Here is a 25,787-nt window from a genome sequence, read left to right as displayed (position 1 = left end):
CTCTCTGTCCCTCTCTCTCTCTCTCTCCCCTCTCTCCCTCTCCCCTCTCTCTCTCTCTTTCCTTCTCTCTCTCTTTCTCTGTCTCTCTCTCTGTCCTCTCTCTCCCCCCCTCTCTCTTTCTCTCTCTCTCTCTGTCCTCTCTTTCTTTCTCTGTTTCTCTGTCCTTCTCTCTCTCTCTCCCCTCTCTCTCTCTTTCTCTCTCTCTCTGTTCTTCTCTCTCTCTTTCTCCCTACAGCTAAACTTGGTCCTCTGTCTGAATAAAGCTTCTTTCTACTCTCAACACATCTGGCAGCAGCACCGAGTCAGAACACATAAGGATTTGGCTAACGGGTTGGAGTCACAACGGTACTTTACTACAGGAGAGAATATACCGTATCAATCCAACCAGGGACAAGAATACCGCGGGGAAACATATCCTTTTCAAGAGATACAATTTGGACTGTTGATAACTTGAAGTGTATCCTTGGCTTGGAGGAGAGTGGCAAGGTAAAGTGTAGTTTTCAGTATCATCAGCTTCCTAAGTACAGCTGTAAGTGCTGCTAGTACACCAGTCACACCTATAAAACAAGAACGGTTTATTGTGAGCACAAATAGTTGTATTCCTATTTTTTACTATTTTCTTAAAATGTTTAAAAGCTTTTAGACAGTTAAAAAAAAAGCTCATCTTTTTTTTTTAGCGAACGTTAAAAAAAAGAAGAAGACATTTGTACATAGCTTTTCAGAATCAAAAAGTTTTCCTGCAGTTCAAACTATTTTATGGATGATACGGCACATGGCGAGATTTTACACCTGACTTGATTGACCCTTCTGTGACTCACATAGTCAGTGTTAGAGCCACTGGCGAAATACGATTTCTTTGCATTATCATGTACAAACCAGGCAATATCTTCTGTATTTTCAGTGTGTAAATGGATACAACTGAGGGGGCACATGGCATGTGGAAATTGGCATGACAATGTGAATGATCTATTGTTCCTCACCATGAAGTCAGAAAATATGTATGTTATGTTACTGTGTACTTTAAACTGAATGTGTGTGTGTGTGTGTGTGTGTGTGTGTGTGTGTGTGTGTGTGTGTGTGTGTGTGTGTGTGTGTGTGTGTGTGTGTGTGTGTGTGTGTGTGTGTGTGTGTGTGTGTGTGTGTGTGTGTGTGTGTGTGTGCTCATGAACATATACATCTATGTACAAGCGTTCATCTGTGTGCACATCCACTTACATGTTCACCTCGGGATGTGTGTCAACACAAATACATATATACCCACGAACCACCATATACATTCAAATAGGCCTATCATTGGGCAGTGGGTGCGTGCTGGCTCCCATGTTCCCCTCTGCTTCCTTACATCTCTGAGGGGGCACTCTTGTCAATGTCCACTCTGTTCTGAAGCCTGCGTTCTCCAGAGACCCAGGAGGGTGTTGGGGCCTCCTCAGGAATACAGCCCCCAACAGCCCGGTGTTTACCTTGGCTTTCAGCATACTCCCAGGGCCATGCATTCACCCACACTCCCAGGGCCCTTCATTCATCCATACTCCCAGGGCCATGCATTCACCCACACTCCCAGGGCCCTGCATTCATCCATACTCCCAGGGCCATGCATTCATCCATACTCCCAGGGCCCTTCATTCATCCATACTCCCAGGGCCCTGCATTCACCCCTCACTCTCAGGGCCCTGCATTCATCCCTCACTCTCAGGGCCCTGCATTCATCCCTCACTCCCAGGGTCCTGCATTCATCCCTCACTCCCAGGGCCCTGCATTCATCCCTCACTCTCAGGGCCCTGGATTTATCTCTCACTCTCAGGGCCCTGCATTCATCCATACTCTCAGGGCCCTGCATTCATCCATACTCTCAGGGCCTTGCATTCATCCATACTCCCAGGGCCTTGCATTCATCCCTCACTCCCAGGGCCCTGCATTCATCCCTCACTCTCAGGGCCCTGGATTTATCTCTCACTCTCAGGGCCCTGCATTCATCCCTCACTCCCAGGGCCCTGCATTCATCCACACTCCCAGCACAGCAGGAACAGACTAGGGCCCGGTTTCCCAAAAGCATTTTAAGACTAAATTCATCTTAGAACCGTAGTGTCATCACAGGGCTCAACCACAGCAGGAGCAAACCTGGGCCTTATTGGCCTCCACCTCTTCGGAGAACGGAACAGACCACACTGGCTGAATGGAGATACTGTAGAAGGGGTAGAAGTCCTACACGGCTAGCCTCTCCAGGCCTGGCTGGCTCACAGTGGGAGCTTACATCAGGAAGGTTGGAGGATGGCCTTAAAGGCATGTGAGTTCATTGGTAGGCTACTCTGTGGAGAGATACAGTAGAGTTTTGGTTGGCCATTCTGAGTGGTGAGGTTTTGGCTTGAAACAGATTTATTGGTTCCCATTTTCAGAGTTCCAGAGAAAGTTACTGTCCTAAATAAGATGATTTGATTTGATTTATGAAGAATATAGCTCCTTTTAGGATTCATCTGGAGGTTTATCTCTGACCTACGGCTCTGGTGATATGCCATGTCATGTACCATTAGTGTTTTCTCTCTAATAAAACCCAGTCAGATCTGTAATAAAACCCAGACAGATCTGTATTAAAACCCAGTCAGATCTGTATTAAAACCCAGTCAGATCTGTATTAAAACCCAGACAGATCTGTAATAAAACCCAGTCAGATCTGTATTAAAACCCAGACAGATCTGTAATAAAACCCAGTCAGATCTGTATTAAAACCCAGTCAGATCTGTAATAAAACCCAGTCAGATCTGTAATAAAACCCAGTCAGATCTGTAATAAAACCCAGTCAGATCTGTAATAAAACCCAGTCAGATCTCTAATAAAACCCAGTCAGATCTGTAATAAAACCCAGTCAGATCTGTAATAAAACCCAGTCAGATCTGTAATAAAACCCAGTCGGATCTGTAATAAAACCCAGTCAGATCTGTAATAAAACCCAGTCAGATCTGTAATAAAACCCAGTCAGATCTGTAATAAAACCCAGTCAGATCTCTATTAAAACCCAGTCAGATCTCTAATAAAACCCAGTCAGATCTCTATTAAAACCCAGTCAGATCTGTAATAAAAACCAGTCAGATCTGTATTAAAATCCAGTCAGATCTGTAATAAAACCCAGTCAGATCTCTAATAAAACCCAGTCAGATCTCTATTAAAACCCAGTCAGATCTCTATTAAAACCCAGTCAGATCTCTAATAAAACCCAGTCAGATCTCTATTAAAACCCAGTCAGATCTCTATTAAAACCCAGTCAGATCTGTAATAAAACCCAGTCAGATCTCGATTAAAACCCAGTCAGATCTCTAATAAAACCCAGTCAGATCTCTAATAAAACCCAGTCAGATCTCTATTAAAACCCAGTCAGATCTCTATTAAAACCCAGTCAGATCTGTAATAAAACCCAGTCAGATCTGTAATAAAACCCAGTCAGATCTGTAATAAAACCCAGTCAGATCTGTAATAAAACCCAGTCAGATCTGTAATAAAACCCAGTCAGATCTCTAATAAAACCCAGTCAGATCTCTAATAAAACCCAGTCAGATCTCTAATAAAACCCAGTCAGATCTGTAATAAAACCCAGTCAGATCTGTAATAAAACCCAGTCAGATCTGTAATAAAACCCAGTCAGATCTGTAATAAAACCCAGTCAGATCTCTAATAAAACCCAGTCAGATCTCTAATAAAACCCAGTCAGATCTGTAATAAAACCCAGTCAGATCTCTAATAAAACCCAGTCAGATCTCTAATAAAACCCAGTCAGATCTCTAATAAAACCCAGTCAGATCTGTAATAAAACCCAGTCAGATCTCTATTAAAACCCAGTCAGATCTCTAATAAAACCCAGTCAGATCTCTAATAAAACCCAGTCAGATCTCTAATAAAACCCAGTCAGATCTGTATTAAAACCCAGTCAGATCTCTAATAAAACCCAGTCAGATCTCTAATAAAATAGTGTGATGTATGTGACCAACAACATTGCTGTTGTGTCTACAGAGTCGAAAACACAAGCATTTCGCTACACCCGCAATAACATCTGCTAAATATGTGTATGTGACCAATACAATTTGATTTGATTGAGTGGAATGACCTTAGACCTGAGACTGACTTTAGTGGGCTCTGATTTACGACCTCCCTGTAGACTTTAATTATCCTCAGGGTTGTGGTTATTATCCTTAGGGTCGTGTCATTATCCTCAGGGTTGTGTCATTATCCTCAGGGTTGTGTCATTATCCTTAGGGTCGTGTCATTATGTAAGGGTTTTCCTGTGGTGAAGGAGAAGCGAACCAAAATGCAGCGTGGTGGTTATTCATGTTCTTTAATAAAGGAACGAGACATGAAATAACTAACAAAACAATAAATGTACGAAAACCTAAACAGTCCTATCTGGTGCAAACACAGAGACAGGAACAATCACCCACAAACACACAGTGAAACCCAGGCTACCTAAGTATGATTCTCAATCAGAGACAACTAATGACACCTGCCTCTGATTGAGAACAATACTAGGCCGAAACATAGAAATACCCCAAAACATAGAAAAACAAACATAGACTGCCCACCCAACTCACGCCCTGACCATACTAAATAATGACAAAACAAAGGAAATAACGGTCAGAACGTGACACATTATCCTTAGGGTCGTGTCATTATCCTCAGGGTCGTGTCATTATCCTTAGGGTCGTGTCATTATCCTCAGGGTTGTGCCATTATCCTTAGGATCGTGTCATTATCCTCAGGGTTGTGGTCATTATCCTCCGGGTTGTGCCATTATCCTTAGGGTCATGTCATTATCCTCAGGGTTGTGGTTATTATCCTCAGGGTCGTGAATATTATCCTCAGGGTTGTGGTCATTATCCTCAGGGTTGTGGTCATTATCCTCAGGGTCGTCGTTATTATCCTCAGGGTCGTCGTTATTATCCTCAGCGTCATGAATATTATCCTCAGGGTTGTGGTTATTATCCTCAGGGTCATCGTTATTATCCTCAGGGTCATCGTTATTATTCTCAGGGTTGTCGTTATTATCCTCAGGGTCATCGTTATTATCCTCCGGGTTGTCGTTATTATCCTCAGGGTCGTCGTTATTATCCTCAGGGTCATCGTTATTATCCTCAGGGTCATCGTTATTATTCTCAGGGTTGTCGTTATTATCCTCAGGGTCATTGTTATTATCCTCAGGGTCATTGTTATTATCCTCAGGGTCGTCGTTATTATCCTCAGGGTCATCGTTATTATCCTCAGGGTCATCGTTATTATCCTCAGGGTCATCGTTATTATTCTCAGGGTGGTCGTTATTATCCTCAGGGTCATCGTTATTATCCTCAGGGTCATTGTTATTATCCTCAGGGTCGTCGTTATTATCCTCAGGGTCATCGTTATTATCCTCAGGGTCATCGTTATTATTCTCAGGGTTGTCGTCATTATCCTCAGGGTTGTCGTTATTATCCTCAGGGTCATCGTTATTATCCTCAGGGTTGTCGTTATTATCCTCAGGGTCGTCGTTATTATCCTCAGGGTTGTCGTTATTATCCTCAGGGTCATCGTTATTATCCTCAGGGTTGTGGTTATTATCCTCAGGGTCATCGTTATTATCCTCAGGGTCGTTGTTATTATCCTCAGGGTCATCGTTATTATCCTCAGGGTCATCGTTATTATCCTCAGGGTCATCGTTATTATCCTCAGGGTTGTCGTTATTATCCTCAGGGTCGTTGTTATTATCCTCAGGGTCATTGTTATTATCCTCAGGGTCATTGTTATTATCCTCAGGGTCATCGTTATTATCCTCAGGGTCATTGTTATTATCCTCAGGGTCGTTGTTATTATCCTCAGGGTCGTCGTTATTATCCTCAGGGTCGTCGTTATTATCCTCAGGGTTGTCGTTATTATCCTCAGGGTGGTCGTTATTATCCTCACGGTGGTCGTTATTATCCTCAGGGTCGTTGTTATTATCCTCAGGGTTGTCGTCATTATCCTCAGGGTTTTGGTTATTATCCTCAGGGTCATTGTTATTATCCTCAGGGTGGTCTTTATTATCCTCAGGGTCATCGTTATTATTCTCAGGGTCATCGTTATTATTCTCAGGGTTGTCGTTATTATCCTCAGGGTTGTCGTTATTATCCTCAGGGTTGTCGTTATTATCCTCAGGGTTGTGGTTATTATCCTCAGGGTCATCGTTATTATCCTCAGGGTCGTTGTTATTATCCTCAGGGTCATTGTTATTATCCTCAGGGTCATCGTTATTATCCTCAGGGTCATCGTTATTATCCTCAGGGTCATCGTTATTATCCTCAGGGTCATCGTTATTATTCTCAGGGTTGTCGTTATTATCCTCAGGGTTGTGGTTATTATCCTCAGGGTCATCGTTATTATCCTCAGGGTCATCGTTATTATCCTCAGGGTCATTGTTATTATTCTCAGGGTTGTCGTTATTATCCTCAGGGTTGTCGTTATTATCCTCAGGGTTGTCGTTATTATCCTCAGGGTTGTGGTTATTATCCTCAGGGTCGTCGTTATTATCCTCAGGGTTGTCGTTATTATCCTCAGGGTCGTGAATATTATCCTCAGGGTCGTCGTTATTATCCTCAGGGTCGTCGTTATTATCCTCAGGGTTGTCGTTATTATCCTCAGGGTCGTCGTTATTATCCTCAGGGTCGTCATTATTATCCTCATGGTTGTCGTTATTTTCCTCAGGGTTGTGGTTATTATCCTCAGGGTTGTCGTTATTATCCTCAGGGTTGTGGTCGTTATCCTCAGGGTCTTCGTTATTATCCTCAGGGTCGCGGTTAATATACTCAGGGTGGTAGTCATAATCCCCAGGGTCGTAACAGCAGTAAGGATACTGGATGTAAATGGCACAAAAGATTCACAAAGTAGCTTGGGAGTTAAAACCTATTTAGTATCCATCCTCAGCACGCACATTTTGTGGAAGGTTGTCCTCTATCCTATCTCCACCCTGGACATAAAATAGGCAGGGTCACATATGAAGACCTCGTCTGATGTATAAATTCAAGAAAAATATATATTTTTGCACCAAGAACCTTTCCTGTGCCAGGGACAGAGGGGTTTTATTCCTTGAGGAACATGTGTGTGGTATTTGAGAAAAGGGAGAGTGACATTTGACATCATGTTTCCACTTTTCCCAAGGGGCTGGTATCACACAGTACACAACCAGCCTATACTGATTTACAAGGGGCTGGTATCACACAGTACACAACCAGCCTATACTGATTTACAAGGGGCTGGTATCACACAGTACACAACCAGCCTATACTGATTTACAAGGGGCTGGTATCACACAGTACACAACCAGCCTATACTGATTTACAAGGGGCTGGTATCACACAGTACACAACCAGCCTATACTGATTTACAAGGGGCTGGTATCACACAGTACACAACCAGCCTATACTGATTTACAAGGGGCTGGTATCACACAGTACACAACCAGCCTATACTGATTTACAAGGGGCTGGTATCACACAGTACACAACCAGCCTATACTGATTTACAAGGGGCTGGTATCACACAGTACACAACCAGCCTATACTGATTTACAAGGGGCTGGTATCACACAGTACACAACCAGCCTATACTGATATACAAGGGGCTGGTATCACACAGTACACAACCAGCCTATACTGATTTACAAGGGGCTGGTATCACACAGTACACAACCAGCCTATACTGATTTACAAGGGGCTGGTATCACACAGTACACAACCAGCCTATACTGATATACAAGGGGCTGGTATCACACAGTACACAACCAGCCTATACTAATTTACAAGGGGCTGGTATCACACAGTACACAACCAGCCTATACTGATTTACAAGGGGCTGGTATCACACAGTACACAACCAGCCTATACTGATTTACAAGGGGCTGGTATCACACAGTACACAACCAGCCTATACTGATTTACAAGGGGCTGGTATCACACAGTACACAACCAGCCTATACTGATTTACAAGGGGCTGGTATCACACAGTACACAACAAGCCTACCTCTCCCGAGTGGCGCAGCGGTCTAAGGCACAGCTATCTCAGTGCAAGAGGCATCAATCACTACAGTCCCTGGTTCCAATTCAGGCTGTGTCACATCCGGCAGTGATTGGGAGTCTCATAGGGCGGCGCACAATTGGCCCAGCGTCGTTGGCCGTCATTGTAAATAAGAATTTGTTCATAACTGACTTGCCTAGTTAATTAAAGGTTACATTTTTTTTAAATACTGATATACAAGGGGTTGGTATCACACAGTACACATCCAGCCTGTACTGATATACAGTAGACTTTTGCCTGTGTGAATATAGTGGGACTTAAGGGGGAAAGGAGTTGTGGTGTATGGGAGCATGAATAAACTCTGCTAAAACTCTTCCCACCAGACCAGCTGGAATCATTCAATCAAATGTATTTATAAAGCCCCTTTTTTTTTTTTTACATCAGCAGAGGTCACACAGTGCTTATGCAGAAACCCAGCCTAAAACTTCAAATAGCAAGCAATGCAGATGTAGAAGCACGGTGGCCAAGAAAAACAACAAATTTTTCATTCATTTGCTTCATTAATTTATTGAAAATTTAATTTCAGTCAACCAATCAACCATTTCAGACAACCAATCAACCATTTCAGTCAACCAATCAACATTTCAGTCAACCAATCAACCATTTCAGACAACCAATCAACCATTTCAGTCAACCAATCAACCATTTCAGTCAACCAATCAACCATTTCAGTCAACCAATCAACCATTTCAGTCAACCAATCAACCATTTCAGTCAACCAATCAACCATTTCAGTCAACCAATCAACCATTTCAGACAACCAATCAACCATTTCAGACAACCAGTCAGCCATTTCAGACAACCAGTCAACCATTTCAGACAACCAGTCAGCCATTTCAGACAACCAATCAACCATTTCAGACAACCAGTCAACCATTTCAGTCAACCAATCAACCATTTCAGTCAACCAATCAACCATTTCAGACAACCAATCAACCATTTCAGACAACCAATCAACATTTCAGTCAACCAATCAACCATTTCAGTCAACCAATCAACCATTTCAGTCAACCAATCAACCATTTCAGACAACCAGTCAACCATTTCAGACAACCAGTCAACCATTTCAGACAACCAATCAACCATTTCAGACAACCAGTCAACCATTTCAGACAACCAATCAACCATTTCAGTCAACCAATCAACCATTTCAGTCAACCAATCAACCATTTCAGTCAACCAATCAACATTTCAGTCAACCAATCAACCATTTCAGTCAACCAGTCAACCATTTCAGACAACCAATCAACCATTTCATACAACCAATCAACCATTTCATACAACCAATCAACCATTTCAGACAACCAATCAACCATTTCATACAACCATTTGTTTTACTGACAGTTCTTTCTTCCATAACAGGTCAACCATGATCACCTTGCTCCTACTGTGTGTGTGTCTTCCCTTCATCACTTCAACTATATCATTTGAAGACCCCGGCGGTAGGTGCAATCTGACATCACTATTATTGATCCCTGATCAAACACAGATAGATGGGTGTAAGAAAGGTTTCGCAATCCCACTGCTTTCGTCCAATCAGATCCAATCCACATCCAGGAAGGAACCAATGGAAGGATGCCTTTGCATTCAAACAGGGGAAGGTTGCAGTTCTAGCTATTCAAGCGGAGCTCCTGTTATATAATGTATGTGTACTGGCCACCGCCGACGGCAAAAAAGGTTTTTTAGACTCTCCGGGATAGGGTTTGGAATAATGCAGGCAGATGACATGACTCTACGGCAGGGGTGTCAAACTCATTTCGCATCGTGGGCCACATACGGCCTAGGGAGATGTCAAGGGGCCGGACCATTAAAATTATACCATATCTGCTATAAATAACCAAAATATCATGTCTTTCCTTTGTTTTGGTGTAAAGAAGCACAAGAACATTAGGAAAATATTGAAATTTAATGAACTATCCTTTTACAAAACATTTCATGAAACACCTCATATTTCCTTAGACAAATGTGCAATTTACTTTTATCATTCACAAATATGCATTGCAACTGATCCCACTGATTGTACAAAGGCACAAAACTTTAATTGGTACTGAAAAATATAGTAATGCACTTTAAGATTAAATGAGACTTTTAAAGAAAGGAATTTTTAAACCACTTACACATACGCATATAAAATCTAAATGTAATCCCTGGACACCTTTGGAACTAAGGAGAGTGATTTTAAATGTGTAATGAAGAAAGTGTTCGCCTGTCCTGTAAATCTGTAAACTTCATACATGAAACATACATACACATACAATACATACTGAAAATGTATGGAGTTGTATGAACAGTAGATGACATCACACAACTTTTGTTTTGAAGCTGCTGACTAACATTAAAGTGCACATTTTTTGCAAATCACCACAGTAAGGGTTCATCTTCACAGAGCTGTATTCTTTCAATGCAAACAGTATCTAAGGCAGCATTTTAAAGGTGTTAGTCTAGTCTGGACTTGTATTTGTACCTGAAACTTGGCATCTTTTGGCCTGTACAAGTGCATCAACACCAGGTGTCATGTCCTGACTAGCTGTCACTTTCAGAATGTCATTTAAGTGCTTGTTTGTGAGCCTTGAACGGGATTTTTGTTTTATTGATATTCATCACTGAGAAATTTGTTCACAAAGGTAGGTTGTCCCAAACATGCAGGCAAAATTTTAGCAGCCAGGGCTGTTAATTTGGGGTACCCTGGTAGTAGATACTGATAAAATCTGTCCAGACCTAGAGGCAAATTTGCTCTTCAAATCTGGTTTCCTCGTCAGGCTAATATTGGCAAAAGCTTGTCTCTCGGGACATAGGGTTCAGCCGCCTTCATCATGCATCGTTTAACAAAGTCACCGTCGGAATACGGTTTGATGCTAATGCTATTTTGGAATAATGCTAGCAATTAGGTAGCTGGCTTTTACCGCTGCTTCACTGACTTTGGCTCTGGATGAAAGTTGACTGCTGTTTCTCAGACCCGCCAGCAATTGTTAATCTTATCTCTTCTCAGTTGTCCTTGCAAGCCGTCATATTTTTGCAGCTGTGATGAGTCTCGAGTGGCTCGAATATTATATTCCTTCAATACCGGCAACTTGTTGCAAACACACCAAGCACAAAGGTTTTCCGTGCATCTCTGTAAATAAATAGGACGTGGTCCATTTTTCTTTGAAAATTCTACACTCATCTACTTTTCTCCGTTTGGATAACGTTTTGGCTAATGATATTAACAACGTCGTAACAAGCAGCAGATGGCGCATTGATACCGTCTGCTGTTTTCAGTCTGTCTCAGTGATGCGGCTTGTCTTCTAGGCTCTGATGGAAAGAGTGACTCTCCGGGATAGCGGATAATCCATGAATTGCAGCGAATTAAAAATATTAATTCCATGTCTTTTATGCATTTTTTCCACTTTCAAATTATCCTGGCAGGCCTGATGAACCTCCTTGGGATAGGGTTTGGAATAATGCAGGCAGATGACACCCCTGCTCTACGGGATAGGGTTTGGAATAATGCAGGCAGATGACATGACTCTACGGGATAGGGTTTGGAATAATGCAGGCAGATGACATGACTCTACGGGATAGGGTTTGGAATAATGCAGGCAGATGACATGACTCTACGGGATAGGGTTTGGAATAATGCAGGCAGATGACATGACTCTACGGCAGGGGTGTCAAACTCATTTCAAGCATCGTGGGCCACATACGGCCTAGGGAGATGTCAAGTGGGCCGGACCATTAAAAGATACCATACTCTGCTATAAATAACCAAAATATCATGTCTTTCCTTTGTTTTGGTGTAAAGAAGCACAGAACATTAGGAAAATATTGAAATTTAATGAACTATCCTTTTACAAAACATTTCATGAAACACCTCATATTTCCTTAGACAAATGTGCAATTTACTTTTATCATTCACAAATATGCATTGCAACTGATCCCACTGATTGTACAAAGGCACAAAACTTTAATTGGTTTGAAAAATATAGTAATGCACTTTAAGATTAAATGAGACTTTTAAAGAAAGGAATTTTTAAACCACTTACACATACGCATATAAAATCTAAATGTAATCCCGGGTATACCTTTGGAACTAAGGAGAGTGATTTTAAATGTGTAATGAAGAAAGTGTTCGCCTGTCCTGTAAATCTGTAAACTTCATACATGAAACATACATACACATACAATACATACTGAAAATGTATGGAGTTGTATGAACAGTAGAATTCCATCACACAACTTTTGTTTTGAAGCTGCTGACTAACATTAAAGTGCACATTTTTTAAATCACCACAGTAAGGATTCATCTTCACAGAGCTGTATTCTTTCAATGCAAACAGTATCTAAGGCAGCATTTTAAAGGTGTTAGTCTAGTCTGACTTGTATTTGTACCTGAAACTTGGCATCTTTTGGCCTGTACAAGTGCATCAACACCAGGTGTCATGTCCTGACTAGCTGTCACTTTCAGAATGTCATTTAAGTGCTTGTTTGTGAGCCTTGAACGCATTTTTGTTTTATTGATATTCATCACTGAGAAAATTTGTTCACAAAGGTAGGTTGTCCCAAACATGCAAAAATTTTAGCAGCCAGGGCTGTTAATTTGGGGTACCCTGGTAGTAGATACTGATAAAATCTGTCCAGACAGAGGCAAATTTGACTTCAAATCTGCCGGTATTCCTCGTTTGGCTAATATTGGCAAAATGCTTGTCGCTCTCGGGACATACAAGTTCAGCCGCCTTCATCATGCATCGTTTAACAAAGTCACCGTCGGAATACGGTTTGGATGCTAATGCTATTTCGCTAGCAATTAGGTAGCTGGCTTTTACCGCTCTTCACTGACTTCTCGGCTCTGGATGAAAGTTGACTGCTGTTTCCTCAGACCCGCCAGCATAGGGTTAATCTTATCTCTTCTCAGTTGTCCTTGCAAGCCGTCATATTTTTCGGGATGAGTCTCGTAGTGGCGGCAATATTATATTCCTTCAATACCGGGAAGGGTTTGCAAACACACCAAGCACAAAGGTTTCTCCGTGCATCTCTGTAAATAAATAGGACGTGGTCCATTTTTCTTTGAAAATTCTACACTCTTATCTACTTTTCTCCGTTTGGATAACGACATTTTGGCTAATGATATTAACAACGTCGTAACAAGCAGCAGATGGCGCATTGATACCGTCTGCTGTTTTCAGTCTGTCTCAGTGATGCGGCTTGTCTTCTACTCTGATGGAAAGAGTGCGCCCCTTAGCGGATAATCCATGAATAATGCAGCGAATTAAAAATATTAATTCCATGTCTTTTATGCATTTTTTCCACTTTCAAATTATCCTGCGGGCCTGATGAACCTCCTTGGGGGCGGTTTGGAATAATGCAGGCAGATGTTTGACACCCCTGCTCTACGGGATAGGGTTTGGAATAATGCAGGCAGATGACATGACTCTACGGGATAGGGTTTGGAATAATGCAGGCAGATGACATGACTCTACGGGATAGGGTTTGGAATAATGCAGGCAGATGACATGACTCTACGGGATAGGGTTTGGAATAATGCAGGCAGATGACATGACTCTACGGCAGGGGTGTCAAACTCATTTCGCATCGTGGGCCACATACGGCCTAGGGAGATGTCAAGTGGGCCGGACCATTAAAATTATACCATACTCTGCTATAAATAACCAAAATATCATGTCTTTCCTTTGTTTTGGTGTAAAGAATGCACAAGAACATTAGGAAAATATTGAAATTTAATGAACTATCCTTTTACAAAACATTTCATGAAACACCTCATATTTCCTTAGACAAATGTGCAATTTACTTTTATCATTCACAAATATGCATTGCAACTGATCCCACTGATTGCATACAAAGGCACAAAACTTTAATTGGTACTGAAAAATATAGTAATGCACTTTAAGATTAAATGAGACTTTTAAAGAAAGGAATTTTTAAACCACTTACACATACGCATATAAAATCTAAATGTAATCCCTGCGTACACCTTACAAACTAAGGAGAGTGATTTTAAATGTGTAATGAAGAAAGTGTTCGCCTGTCCTGTAAATCTGTAAACTTCATACATGAAACATACATACACATACAATACATACTGAAAATGTATGGAGTTGTATGAACAGTAGAATTCCATCACACAACTTTTGTTTTGAAGCTGCTGACTAACATTAAAGTGCACATTTTTAAATCACCACAGTAAGGATTCATCTTCACAGAGCTGTATTCTTTCAATGCAAACAGTATCTAAGGCAGCATTTTAAAGGTGTTAGTCTAGTCTGGACTTGTATTTGTACCTGAAACTTGGCATCTTTTGGCCTGTACAAGTGCATCAACACCAGGTGTCATGTCCTGACTAGCTGTCACTTTCAGAATGTCATTTAAGTGCTTGTTTGTGAGCCTTGAACGCATTTTTGTTTTATTGATATTCATCACTGAGAAAATTTGTTCACAAAGGTAGGTTGTCCCAAACATGCACAAAATTTTAGCAGCCAGGGCTGTTAATTTGGGGTACCCTGGTAGTAGATACTGATAAAATCTGTCCAGACCTAGAGGCAAATTTGCCCTTCAAATCTGCCGAGTATTCCTCGTCAGGCTAATATTGGCAAAAGCTTGTCGCTTCTCGGGACATACAAGTTCAGCCGCCTTCATCATGCATCGTTTAACAAAGTCACCGTCGGAATACGGCTTCGATGCTAATGCTATTTCAGCTAGCAATTAGGTAGCTGGCTTTTACCGCTGCTTCACTGACTTCTCGGCTCTGGATGAAAGTTGACTGCTGTTTCCTCAGACCCGCCAGCAATTCGTTAATCTTATCTCTTCTCAGTTGTCCTTGCAAGCCGTCATATTTTTCGCTGTGATGAGTCTCGTAGTGGCGTCGAATATTATATTCCTTCAATACCGAAACTTGTTGCAAACACACCAAGCACAAAGGTTTTCCGTGCATCTCTGTAAATAAATAGGACGTGGTCCATTTTTCTTTGAAAATTCTACACTCCTTATCTACTTTTCTCCGTTTGGATAACGACATTTTGGCTAATGATATTAACAACGTCGTAACAAGCAGCAGATGGCGCATTGATACCGTCTGCTGTTTTCAGTCTGTCTCAGTGATGCGGCTTGTCTTCTACTCTGATGGAAAGAGTGCGCCCCTTAGCGGATAATCCATGAATTGCAGCGAATTAAAAATATTAATTCCATGTCTTTTATGCATTTTTTCCACTTTCAAATTATCCTGCGGGCCTGATCGAACCTCCTTGGGGGCCGGTTCCGGCCCGCGGGCCGTATGTTTGACACCCCTGCTCTACGGGATAGGGTTTGGAATAATGCAGGCAGATGACATGACTCTACGGGATAGGGTTTGGAATAATGCAGGCAGATGACATGACTCTACGGGATAGGGTTTGGAATAATGCAGGCAGATGACATGACTCTACGGGATAGGGTTTGGAATAATGCAGGCAGATGACATGACTCTACGTTACTGAAACAGAAACAGCCACTACGTCCACCATATTACTTCACTTCGTCAAACATCTTCCTGCGTGTGCTACTCATAAGCAGTGTGACAGTTAGAAAGTATCTTCCAGCCAAGTAGATCCAAATATGTTGTAAAAAAAAAAAATAAAGTGTCTCATACTCTCCTCCCCAGATCTCGACAGTAACCTGAGTGTCAGCATTCCCGTGGAGGTGCCGCTGCGCCCTCTGATGGGCACCAAGGTGGTTGTGCCCTGCTACTTCCAGGACAACATGGTCAACGACCCCGGCGCACCCACTGTCACCCCCCTGTCCCACCGCATCAAGTGGACCTACGTCACCAAGGGCAAGGCCACCCTCATACTGCTGGCGTCAGAGGGCAAAGTTCACGTGGAGACGGAGTACCTAGACCGGGTCACCATGGTCAACTACCCGCTGGTGCCCACCGACGTCACCATGGAGATCACAGAACTGCATGCCAAGGACTCGGGCACTTATCGCTGTGAGGTCATGCACGGCATCGAGAATAACTATGACTGGGTGGACATCCAGGTTCAAGGTATGCACCTAAACCAAATATCAAATCAAATCAAATCAAATCAAATGTATTTATATAGCCCTTCGTACATCAGCTGATATCTCAAAGTGCTGTACAGAAACCCAGCCTAAAACCCCCAACAGCAAACAATGCAGGTGTAAAAGCACGGTGGCTAGGAAAAACTCCCTAGAAAGGCCAAAACCTAGAGAGGAACCGGGCTATGTGGGGTGGCCAGTCCTCTTCTGGCTGTGCCGGGTAGAGATTATAACAGAACATGACCAAGATGTTCAAATGTTCATAAATGACCATCATGGTCGAATAATAATAAGGCAGAACAGTTGAAACTGGAGCAGCAGCACAGTCAGGTGGACTGGGGACAGCAAGGAGCCATCATGTCAGGTAGTCCTGGGGCACGGTCCTAGGGCTTAGGTCCTCCGAGAGAGAGAAAGAAAGAGAGAATTAGAGAGAGCATATGTGGGGTGGCCAGTCCTCTTCTGGCTGTGCCGGGTGGAGATTATAACAGAACGTGGCCAAGATGTTCAAATGTTCATAAATGACCATCATGGTCGAATAATAATAAGGCAGAACAGTTGAAACTGGAGCAGCAGCATGGCCAGGTGGACTGGGGACAGCAAGGAGTCATCATGTCAGGTAGTCCTGGGACATGGTCCTAGGGCCCAGGCCAGTTGAAACTGGAGCAGCAGCATGGCCAGGTGGACTGGGGACAGCAAGGAGTCATCATGTCAGGTAGTCCTGGGACATGGTCCTAGGGCCCAGGCCAGTTGAAACTGGAGCAGCAGCATGGCCAGGTGGACTGGGGACAGCAAGGAGTCATCATGTCAGGTAGTTCTGGGGCATGGTCCTAGGGCTCAGGTCCTCCGAGAGAGAGAAAGAAAGAGAGAAGGAGAGAATTAGAGAACGCACACTTAGATTCACACAGGACACCGAATAGGACAGGAGAAGTACTCCAGATATAACAAACTGACCCTAGCCCCCCGACACATAAACTACTGCAGCATAAATACTGGAGGCTGAGACAGGAGGGGTCAGGAGACACTGTGGCCCCATCCGAGGACACCCCCGGACAGGGCCAAACAGGAAGGATATATCAGGGTTATCGGGGTCAATTCTCTTTCGATTCAGTCCACTCTGGAAGTAAACAGATATTCAAATTCCATGGTTTGCTTAATTATTATTATTATTTATTTATTATATTATATGGGGAAGAGTATTGTATAATTAAGCAATAATGCAAGAGGAGGTGTGATATATGGCCAAAGTACCATGGCTAAGGGCTTTTCCACGGCTGTCAGCCAATAAGCATTTAGGGCTCGAACCACCAAGTGTATAATGTGATATGAATGTGTGTGAAACTCCTCCACAGTGAGTACACATCTTATGTAAATCAGTAGAAAATGATTTTGACACAGTTGGGGTCAATTCCTTTTCAATTCAGGAAGTTTTATTTGATTTATTTTACCTTTATTTTACTAGGCAAGTCAGTTAAGAACAGATTCTTATTTTCAATGACGGCCTAGGAACAGTGGGTTAACTGCCTGTTCAGGGGCAGAACAACAGATTTGTACCTTGTCAGCTCGGGGATTTGAACTTGCAACCTTCCGGTTACTAGTCCAACGCTCTAACCACTAGGCTACCCTGCCGCCTCTACACTCTAACCACTAGGCTACCTGCCGCCTCTACACTCTAACCACTATGCTACCCTGCCGCCTCTACACTCTAACCACTAGGCTACCCTGCCGCCTCTACACTCTAACCACTAGGCTACCCTGCCGTAAACTGTTTCCAATTCCAAATCATTGAGAAAAATTAGAATTTGAATTTCAGTTTACTTCCAGAATTGATTGAATCCAAATGGAATTGATCCCAGCCGTGTCAAACATCCTCTTACTCGTCCTGTTATACACAAAGCCAATCCTCTGAAATGGAATAATACTCAGTACAACATGACGGTGAGGGCGATGTGTTCTCTCTTCTCCAGGTATTGTGTTCCACTACCGAGCCATCTCGACGCGCTACACTCTGAACTTTGAGAGGGCAAAGGCTGCCTGTATCCAGAACAGTGCCACCATCGCCGCCCCGGCACAACTACAGGCTGCCTTTGACGATGGCTTCCACCAATGTGACGCCGGGTGGCTCTCTGACCAAACAGTCAGGTCAATTGTGATATACTAAATTGTGTACTGTCGTTACTGTTTTAGGGAAACCATCTTCGATGTGTTGGCACCCAGTGTGGATATCCAGTACAGTAAAAATGAAGAAATTAGTACAGCCCTGAAGGGTTTTGTGGGGAAAGTTATTCTAGAGCATGGGTTGGCATTGAGCAAAGACATGTTATAACCATTTGGGATTCAAAATAAACTAATTGACGGCCTGACGTGTATGCATTTTTTTCTTCCTTTGCCATCTTACGTGATCTACTCAAGGTACCCCATCCATGAGCCTCGTGAAGGTTGCTTTGGAGACAAGGATGAGTTCCCGGGAGTGCGAACCTATGGCTTGAGAGAGGTCAACGAGACCTATGACGTGTACTGCTTTGCACAGGAGATGTCAGGTACACTACACTGTAGCTGGTCATGGTCATTATACAAGCTGTTTTGTGGTGTACATAGATAAACATCACTGTTAAAGTAGAACTGACAGCATTTTAGCAACATGAGAACTTATTCAAATCTGTTCCTATATACCCCGAGGAAGATTATGACACTTAAAAGAATCTAACCAGCAAGCACTTAGATAATCATTTTTCATACTTTCATAGAATGCTTGCCAATGACATAGAGTAAGGCATTTGTGAAAATTCTATCGCAATATAGAGTGGGAAAGCGGCCGTGCGTTTGGACAAATAATAGACACTGCAGTAAATAAAACCTAATAAAAACGTCTGTCTTGTCCAGGACCAGTGTCTACGCAGACTGGTGCGCCATAGCCAATCAGAGCTAGTAGGCCTATATGCAAATGAGCTATTATTAAAGGCATACATGTTTCTCTGTTACAGGTTTTATTTTATTTGATAAATTATGAATTAATTGTCACGCTTTAATAACCGAAGCTAGACCGCAACATTTTAGCAGCCTAGCTAGGACTGTGGCATGTGTCTGTAAACTTTCCCTCCACTATGGGCTGAAAACGGGACACATGAAGGCAGCGCAATTGAAGTTGAATTCACTGATGCAAGCGCATCAGACTGTCCTTTCATAAAGTGGATGACCAAGTGTTGACTCATTTAGACTCCTTTGTGTGTCCTTGCTTGACACATAGCCTACTAGCCAAGTTATTACTAGCCTATTATTACGTAAGCTAGCCTATTAGCCATGTTATTACTAGCCTATTATTACGTAAGCTAGCCAATTAGCTACGTTATTACTAGCCTATTATTACGTAAGCTAGCCTATTAGCCATGTTATTACTAGCCTATTATTACGTAAGCTAGCCTATTAGCCATGTTATTACTAGCCTATTATTACGTAAGCTAGCCTATTAGCCATGTTATTACTAGCCTATTATTACGTAAGCTAGCCTATTAGCCATGTTATTACTAGCCTATTATTACGTAAGCTAGCCTATTAGCCATGTTATTACTAGCCTATTATTACGTAAGCTAGCCTATTAGCCATGTTATGACTAGCCTATTATTACGTAAGCTAGCCTATTAGCCATGTTATTACTTGCCTATTATTACGTAAGCTAGCCTATTAGCCACGTTATGACTAGCCTATTATTACGTAAGCTAGCCTATTAGCCACGTTATTACTAGCCTATTATTACGTAAGCTAGCCTATTAGCCATGTTATTACTAGCCTATTATTACGTAAGCTAGCCTATTAGCATGATATTACTAGCCTATTATTACGTAAGATAGCCTATTAGCCATGTTATTACTAGCCTATTATTACGTAAGCTAGCCTATTAGCCATGTTATGACTAGCCTATTATTACGTAAGCTAGCCTATAAGCCACGTTATGACTAGCCTATTATTACGTAAGCTAGCCTATTAGCCACGTTATTACTAGCCTATTATTACATAAGCTCGCCTATTAGCCATGTTATGACTAGCCTATTATTACGTAAGATAGCCTATTAGCCACGTTATTACTAGCCTATTATTACGTAAGCCTATTAGCCAAGTTATGACTGACTTGTGATCATTTCCCTTGCTAGTTCGATTGTATTGACATTCCCAGCCTTAGTTAAACAGTTATATTGAGTCATTGAAACTGAAACAGTGCATCCCGAATGGGTTGTGGCAGCAAACAATGTTCCAGGCCAGCTGTGATTTACAACCTGATAGCAATATTTTGGGACTATGAAGAAATCTATTGGTGAATTATATTAATCATGCTGTAACGGTTTTCTTCCTGGGAAGGAGAGGAGGACCAAAATGCAGCGTGGTTATTTACATTTACATTTAAGTCATTTAGCAGACGCTCTTATTTATAAACATCTTTAATGAAAGATGAAAACGTGAACACTATACAAAATAGAAAACGTGGAAAAACCGAAACAGTCCTAACTGGTGCAAAACACAGAGACAGGAACAATCACCCACAAGATACCTAAAGAATATGGCTGCCTAAATATGGTTCCCAATCAGAGACAACGATAAACACCTGCCTCTGATTGAGAGCCACTCCAGGCAACCATAGACTTACCTAGAACACTCAACTGAACACAACCCCATAGACTACAAAACCCCTAGACAAAACAAGACACATAAATCCCCCATGTCACACCTTGGCCTAGCCAACATAGAAAGAAAACACAGAATACTAAGGCCAGGGCGTGACACATGCATTGAACGGCATCCATCTATTCTGCCAACAATCACAGCATTTTTGTCAAACCTTAATAAAAGTTCATTTTGAAAAATAAACTGGGAATTTCTTATATTTTTTTACTGATATTATGAATAACTGATAGTTTCATGTCAGTTCCACTTTAAGTGATTTATAACAGCTATAGTCAATAGGTGGACAGCAGTCCCGCTCCTCACCCACAACATGGTCAAAACGAGAAAAATACAAAAACAATAGGACTGTTTCATATATACTGAACAAAAATATAAATGCAACATGTAAAGTGTTGATCTCATGTTTCTTGAGCTGAAATAAAAGATAATTGATCCGAGAAATTGTCCATACGCACAAAATCCTTATTTTGCTTAAATTCTGTTTACATCCCCGTTATTAAGCATTATCCATCCACTTGATAGGTGTGGCATATCAAGAAGCTGATTAAATAGCATGATCATTACATTCAAATGCAGACTGCAGGAATGTACACCGGAGGTCTTGCCAGAGAATTGAATGTTAATTTCTCTACCATAAGTCGCCTACAAAGTCATTTTAGAGAATTTGGCAGTCAGTGGATGACTCTGCAGTTAAATGGGGATGAATTTTGCTTCTGCTCAGTGTCAAGACAGCTCCCTCAGCTTTGAAGAACAGAGTACATAGTCTACTCTCCTCAATTCGTTATCTGTTTCTGAAATGATTTTACATTGACATGTTATTCCTTTAGCATATTCTCTTATTCAGAGAGATTTACAGGAGCAATTAGGATTAAGTGCCTTGCTCAAGTGCACATTGACCGATTTGAACCTCTTCCCCTAAAAACAAGTATTTTTACTGGCATTAGTTACTGCAAGGACAATTGTTGCACTTTCATATCTATCTGTTTGACCGCCTGAGTCTGTGTTTCTCACTCTTTGCCTTCCCCAGGCAGAGTGTTCTACTCCATGTCCGTGGAGAAGTTCACCTTCTACCAGGCAATGGACCAGTGTGCCAAACTAGGGGCCAAGCTGGCCACCACAGGGCAGCTGTACCTGGCCTGGAAGTCTGGCATGGACGTGTGTAACGCGGGCTGGCTGGCAGACGGAAGCGTCCGCTACCCCATCAACATTGTCAGGCCCCAGTGTGGTGGAGGACTACTGGGAGTGAGGACCGTGTACCTGTTCCCTAACCAGACAGGCTACCCCTACCCGGACTCCCACTATGATGCTATCTGCTACCAAGGTAACCCAGCCACCAGATTATATCTGAAGACTGCATATCAAATCAAATCAAGTGTATTCATATAGCCCTTCTTACATCAGCTGATATCTCAAAGTGCTGTACAGAAACCCAGCCTAAAACCCCAAACAGCAAGCAATGCAGGTGTAGAAGCACCTATCCCACAATGCACCACTGTTGCTGTCGATCTCTTCAAGCTTGAACTACTGTACTTGGTCAAGGCACCAAAAATAGTTTAAAAAAGAGGTCACAAGTATATTGTTATAGTGTTAGAAAAGGAATCACTTCCTTATACAGCAAAAAGGCCCTGTGGATTACATGTGTTGTGTTAAAAAAACAGAGTGATTTCCAGTATGACAGAGTGTGGCTTTAACTTTATCTGCTGCCAATGATCTAATTCATTAGAGGACGACGGTGCAGTCAAGACCACCCCGTTCCCAGAGGTGGCCACCATCACAGCCAGTCCTATGGTCTATCCAGGGCTAACCACCGCCCCTGAAACTGAGGCAAGGGGGGAGGTGCTGACCCAAGCCCCCCTGGACACCATCACCATGGCATTACCCGTCCCACCCAGTGTGACTGACACGGTTACGAAGGTTACCCCGGTCGTTGGGGAAGAGATCATTAGCAGGGTGACAGCTAATCCTGATGTGGGCTTCGAGTTCCCTCATGACAATGACACTGCCATGGCTCCTACAGGTTAGTGTATTGTGCCCCCCAGGTGCACGTTTTGGCTTTTTTCCCTAGCACTACACAGCTGATTCAAATAACCAACTCATTATTTGAATCAGCTGTGTAGTTCTAGGGCAAAAACCAAAACAGGCCCCAGCTTATCCAGATCAATTTATAAGTACCATTACAATTAAGTGCCTTGCTCAAGGGAACCTAGTCAGCTCTGGGGTTCAAACCAGAAACCTTTTGGTTATTGGCCTAACACTCTTAACCACTAGGCTACCTGCCAGCAGTAGTTGCCATTTTCATTTTCAAGTGTAATAACTTAAATTCTGTCTTTGGTTCGGTCTGTCTCTTCCCTGCCTTCTCTCCCCCTCCTTCTCTCCGTACTCCTCCCTCCCTCCCTCCTTCTGTCCCTCTCTAAAGGTGTGGTGTTTCACTACCGTGCTGACTCCAGTCGCTATGCCATGTCCTTCGTGGAAGCCCAGATGGCTTGTCAGAGTGTGGGTGCGGTCATCGCCAGCTCCCAGCAGCTACAGGCAGCCTACGAGGCAGGCCTCCACCACTGTGATGCAGGCTGGCTCAGGGACCAGACTGTCAGGTGAGATAGATAGTGTGAATCTCAGTAGTCAAAAGGTGGCCCTCTCAGTAGGGTTACAACATTCTGCAAACTTTATTCACGGTCCTGGATTTTTCAGAAATCCCTGTTGGAGGATTCCTTGGAGAATTCCTTGGAGGATTCCTTAGAGAATTCCTTGGAGGATTCCGTGGAGAATTCCTTGGAGGATTCCTTGGAGAATTCCTTGGAGGATTCCTTGAAGATTCCTTGGAGAATTCCTTGGAGAATTCCTTGGAGGATTCCTTGGAGAATTCATTGGAGGATTCCTTGGAGGATTCCTTGGAGAATTCCTTGGAGGATTCCTTGGAGGATTCCTTGGAGGATTCCTTGGAGAATTCCTTGGAGGATTCCTTGGAGGATTCCTTGGAGAATTCCTTGGAGGATTCCTTGGAGGATTCCTTGGAGGATTCCTTGGAGAATTCCTTGGAGGATTCCTTGGAGAATTCCTTGGAGGATTCCTTGGAGAATTCCTTGGAGAATTCCTTGGAAGATTCCTTTGAGGATTCCTTGGAGAATTCATTGGAGGATTCCTTGGAAGATTCCTTGGAGAATTCCTTGGAGGATTCCGTGGAGAATTCCTTGGAGGATTCGGTGGAGAATTCCTTTGAGAATTCCTTGGAGGATTCCTTGGAGAATTCCTGCATATTCCCTTATGATTCCAGAAATCTTCTGACTGGGATATCTGAGAAATGTTGGAACTTTGGGAACACTTCCTGAATGATTAAACTCTACTTATAAGACTGCTTTTATTAAAGAGGACAGAAGTATGACTGTTTTCTAACCACACATTTACCACCAACCCTGACCTTCAGGTACCCCATCCTGTCTCCCAGAGATAAGTGTTCAGGCAACCTGGAGAATGTCCCAGGGGTGAGGTCCTATGGCCTGAGACCTGCTACTGAGCAATATGACGTCTACTGCTATGTGGACCGCCTCAAGGGTGAGAGACATGGCCCATGGACCCTATTCTTCTGCTGATTCTTCTTCTTCTGCTTATTCTTCATCATCATCTTCTTCATCTACAGACCTTAGCTTCAGATGTAGTGATTTTTTATTCTTCTTCTTCTACAGACCTTAGCTTAAGATGTAGAGTGACTTCTTCTTCTACAAACTTTAGCTTCAGATGTAAAGTGACTTCTTCTTCTACAAACCTTAGCTTCAGATGTAAAGTGACTTCTTCTTCTTCTACAAACCGTAGCTTCAGATGTAAAGTGACTTCTTCTTCTAGACCTTAGCTTCAGATGTAGTGATTTCTTCTTATTCTTCTTCTACGGACCTTAGCTTCAGATGTAAACTGACTTCTTCTTCTTCTACAGACCTTAGCTTCAGATGTAAAGTGACTTATTCTTCTTCTACAAACCTTAGCTTCAGAAGTGATTTTGTCTTCTTCTACAGACCATAGCAGAAGATGTAAAGTGAACCATCACTCCTGAGTAAAACAACCTGCTCTTTCTTCTCCCTCACTTTCCAGGGGAGCTGTTCTATTCCAGTGACTATGACAGCTTCTCCTATGAGGAGGCCGTAGCCCACTGCCAGAAGCTCAACACCACGCTAGCCACCACAGGGCAGCTCTATGCCGCCTGGAGACAGGGCTTCGACAAGTGCCGTCCAGGCTGGCTACAGGATCGCAGCGTCCGCTACCCCATCCATGTCCCAAGGCCCCACTGTGGAGGCGGCAAGGCCGGGGTACACACCATCTACGCCTTCCCCAACCAGACAGAAAACCCAGACCAGCACTCCAGATACGATGCATACTGCTTCAGAGGTATGAGTTTGGATCTGTTCAGAGTCATGGAGAGAGTTGCGAAAGCCACCAAAGCTTGTGATAATTACAATCTGTGACAATTAGAGGAATTCTTACCAGATTGTGTAATTTACTTAGAACTCTTGTTACCAAAATGGTTCCTGTTAAATCTCAACTGATTAAGCATACATTTATATAAGGCTCTGTGTTAATACATTGAGAAATAATATAGACAACCATTGAGCCATAAGCTTTAATAATGACAAATACAGCCACTGTTAAAAGTGTGAAAATGATATTGTGTTGGTTTTCTTTGTTTTGTAGCGGAACGTGTGATTATTCACACTGAAACCAGACTCAACGTTACTCTAGTTGTCAAGGAGGAAATGATCAACATGACAACCAGAATAGAAAGCCTGATGCCTGGTAATATATATTTTTATTACGAGGTCTACAGTATTTCTATATCCCCACAAGTATTTCCTGTACATGTTTTATTTTATTTTATTTCACCTTTATTTAACCAGGTAGGCTAGTTGAGAACAAGTTCTCATTTGCAACTGCGACCTGGCCAAGATAAAGCATAGCAGTGTGAACAGACAACACAGAGTTACACATGGAGTAAACAATTAGCAAGTCAATAACACAGTAGAAAAAATGGGCAGTCTATA

The 25,787-nt window shown here is 42.6% G+C and overlaps 1 protein-coding gene across 1 annotated transcript in view; it reads left to right on the top strand.

The window, feature by feature from the left end:
* Positions 1-309: 309 nt before the first annotated feature.
* LOC118358793 (aggrecan core protein-like) overlaps positions 310-25,787 on the top strand; it is a 33,171-nt gene continuing 7,693 nt past the window's right edge. Inside the window, exons 1-11 of the mRNA XM_052480798.1 lie at positions 310-486; positions 9,424-9,503; positions 15,692-16,075; positions 18,054-18,228; positions 18,499-18,626; positions 21,791-22,084; positions 22,487-22,780; positions 23,180-23,354; positions 24,185-24,312; positions 24,844-25,137; positions 25,441-25,542. Of these exons, the coding sequence (XP_052336758.1) occupies positions 9,431-9,503; positions 15,692-16,075; positions 18,054-18,228; positions 18,499-18,626; positions 21,791-22,084; positions 22,487-22,780; positions 23,180-23,354; positions 24,185-24,312; positions 24,844-25,137; positions 25,441-25,542 (2,047 nt within the window). The 5' untranslated portion in view covers positions 310-486; positions 9,424-9,430. The remainder of the gene's footprint in view (positions 487-9,423; positions 9,504-15,691; positions 16,076-18,053; positions 18,229-18,498; positions 18,627-21,790; positions 22,085-22,486; positions 22,781-23,179; positions 23,355-24,184; positions 24,313-24,843; positions 25,138-25,440; positions 25,543-25,787) is intronic.

The sequence above is a fragment of the Oncorhynchus keta genome, chromosome 26, assembly GCF_023373465.1.
Source record: "Oncorhynchus keta strain PuntledgeMale-10-30-2019 chromosome 26, Oket_V2, whole genome shotgun sequence".
NCBI classification, from domain to species: domain Eukaryota; kingdom Metazoa; phylum Chordata; class Actinopteri; order Salmoniformes; family Salmonidae; genus Oncorhynchus; species Oncorhynchus keta.
This window is presented reverse-complemented; position numbering and strand designations above follow the sequence as displayed.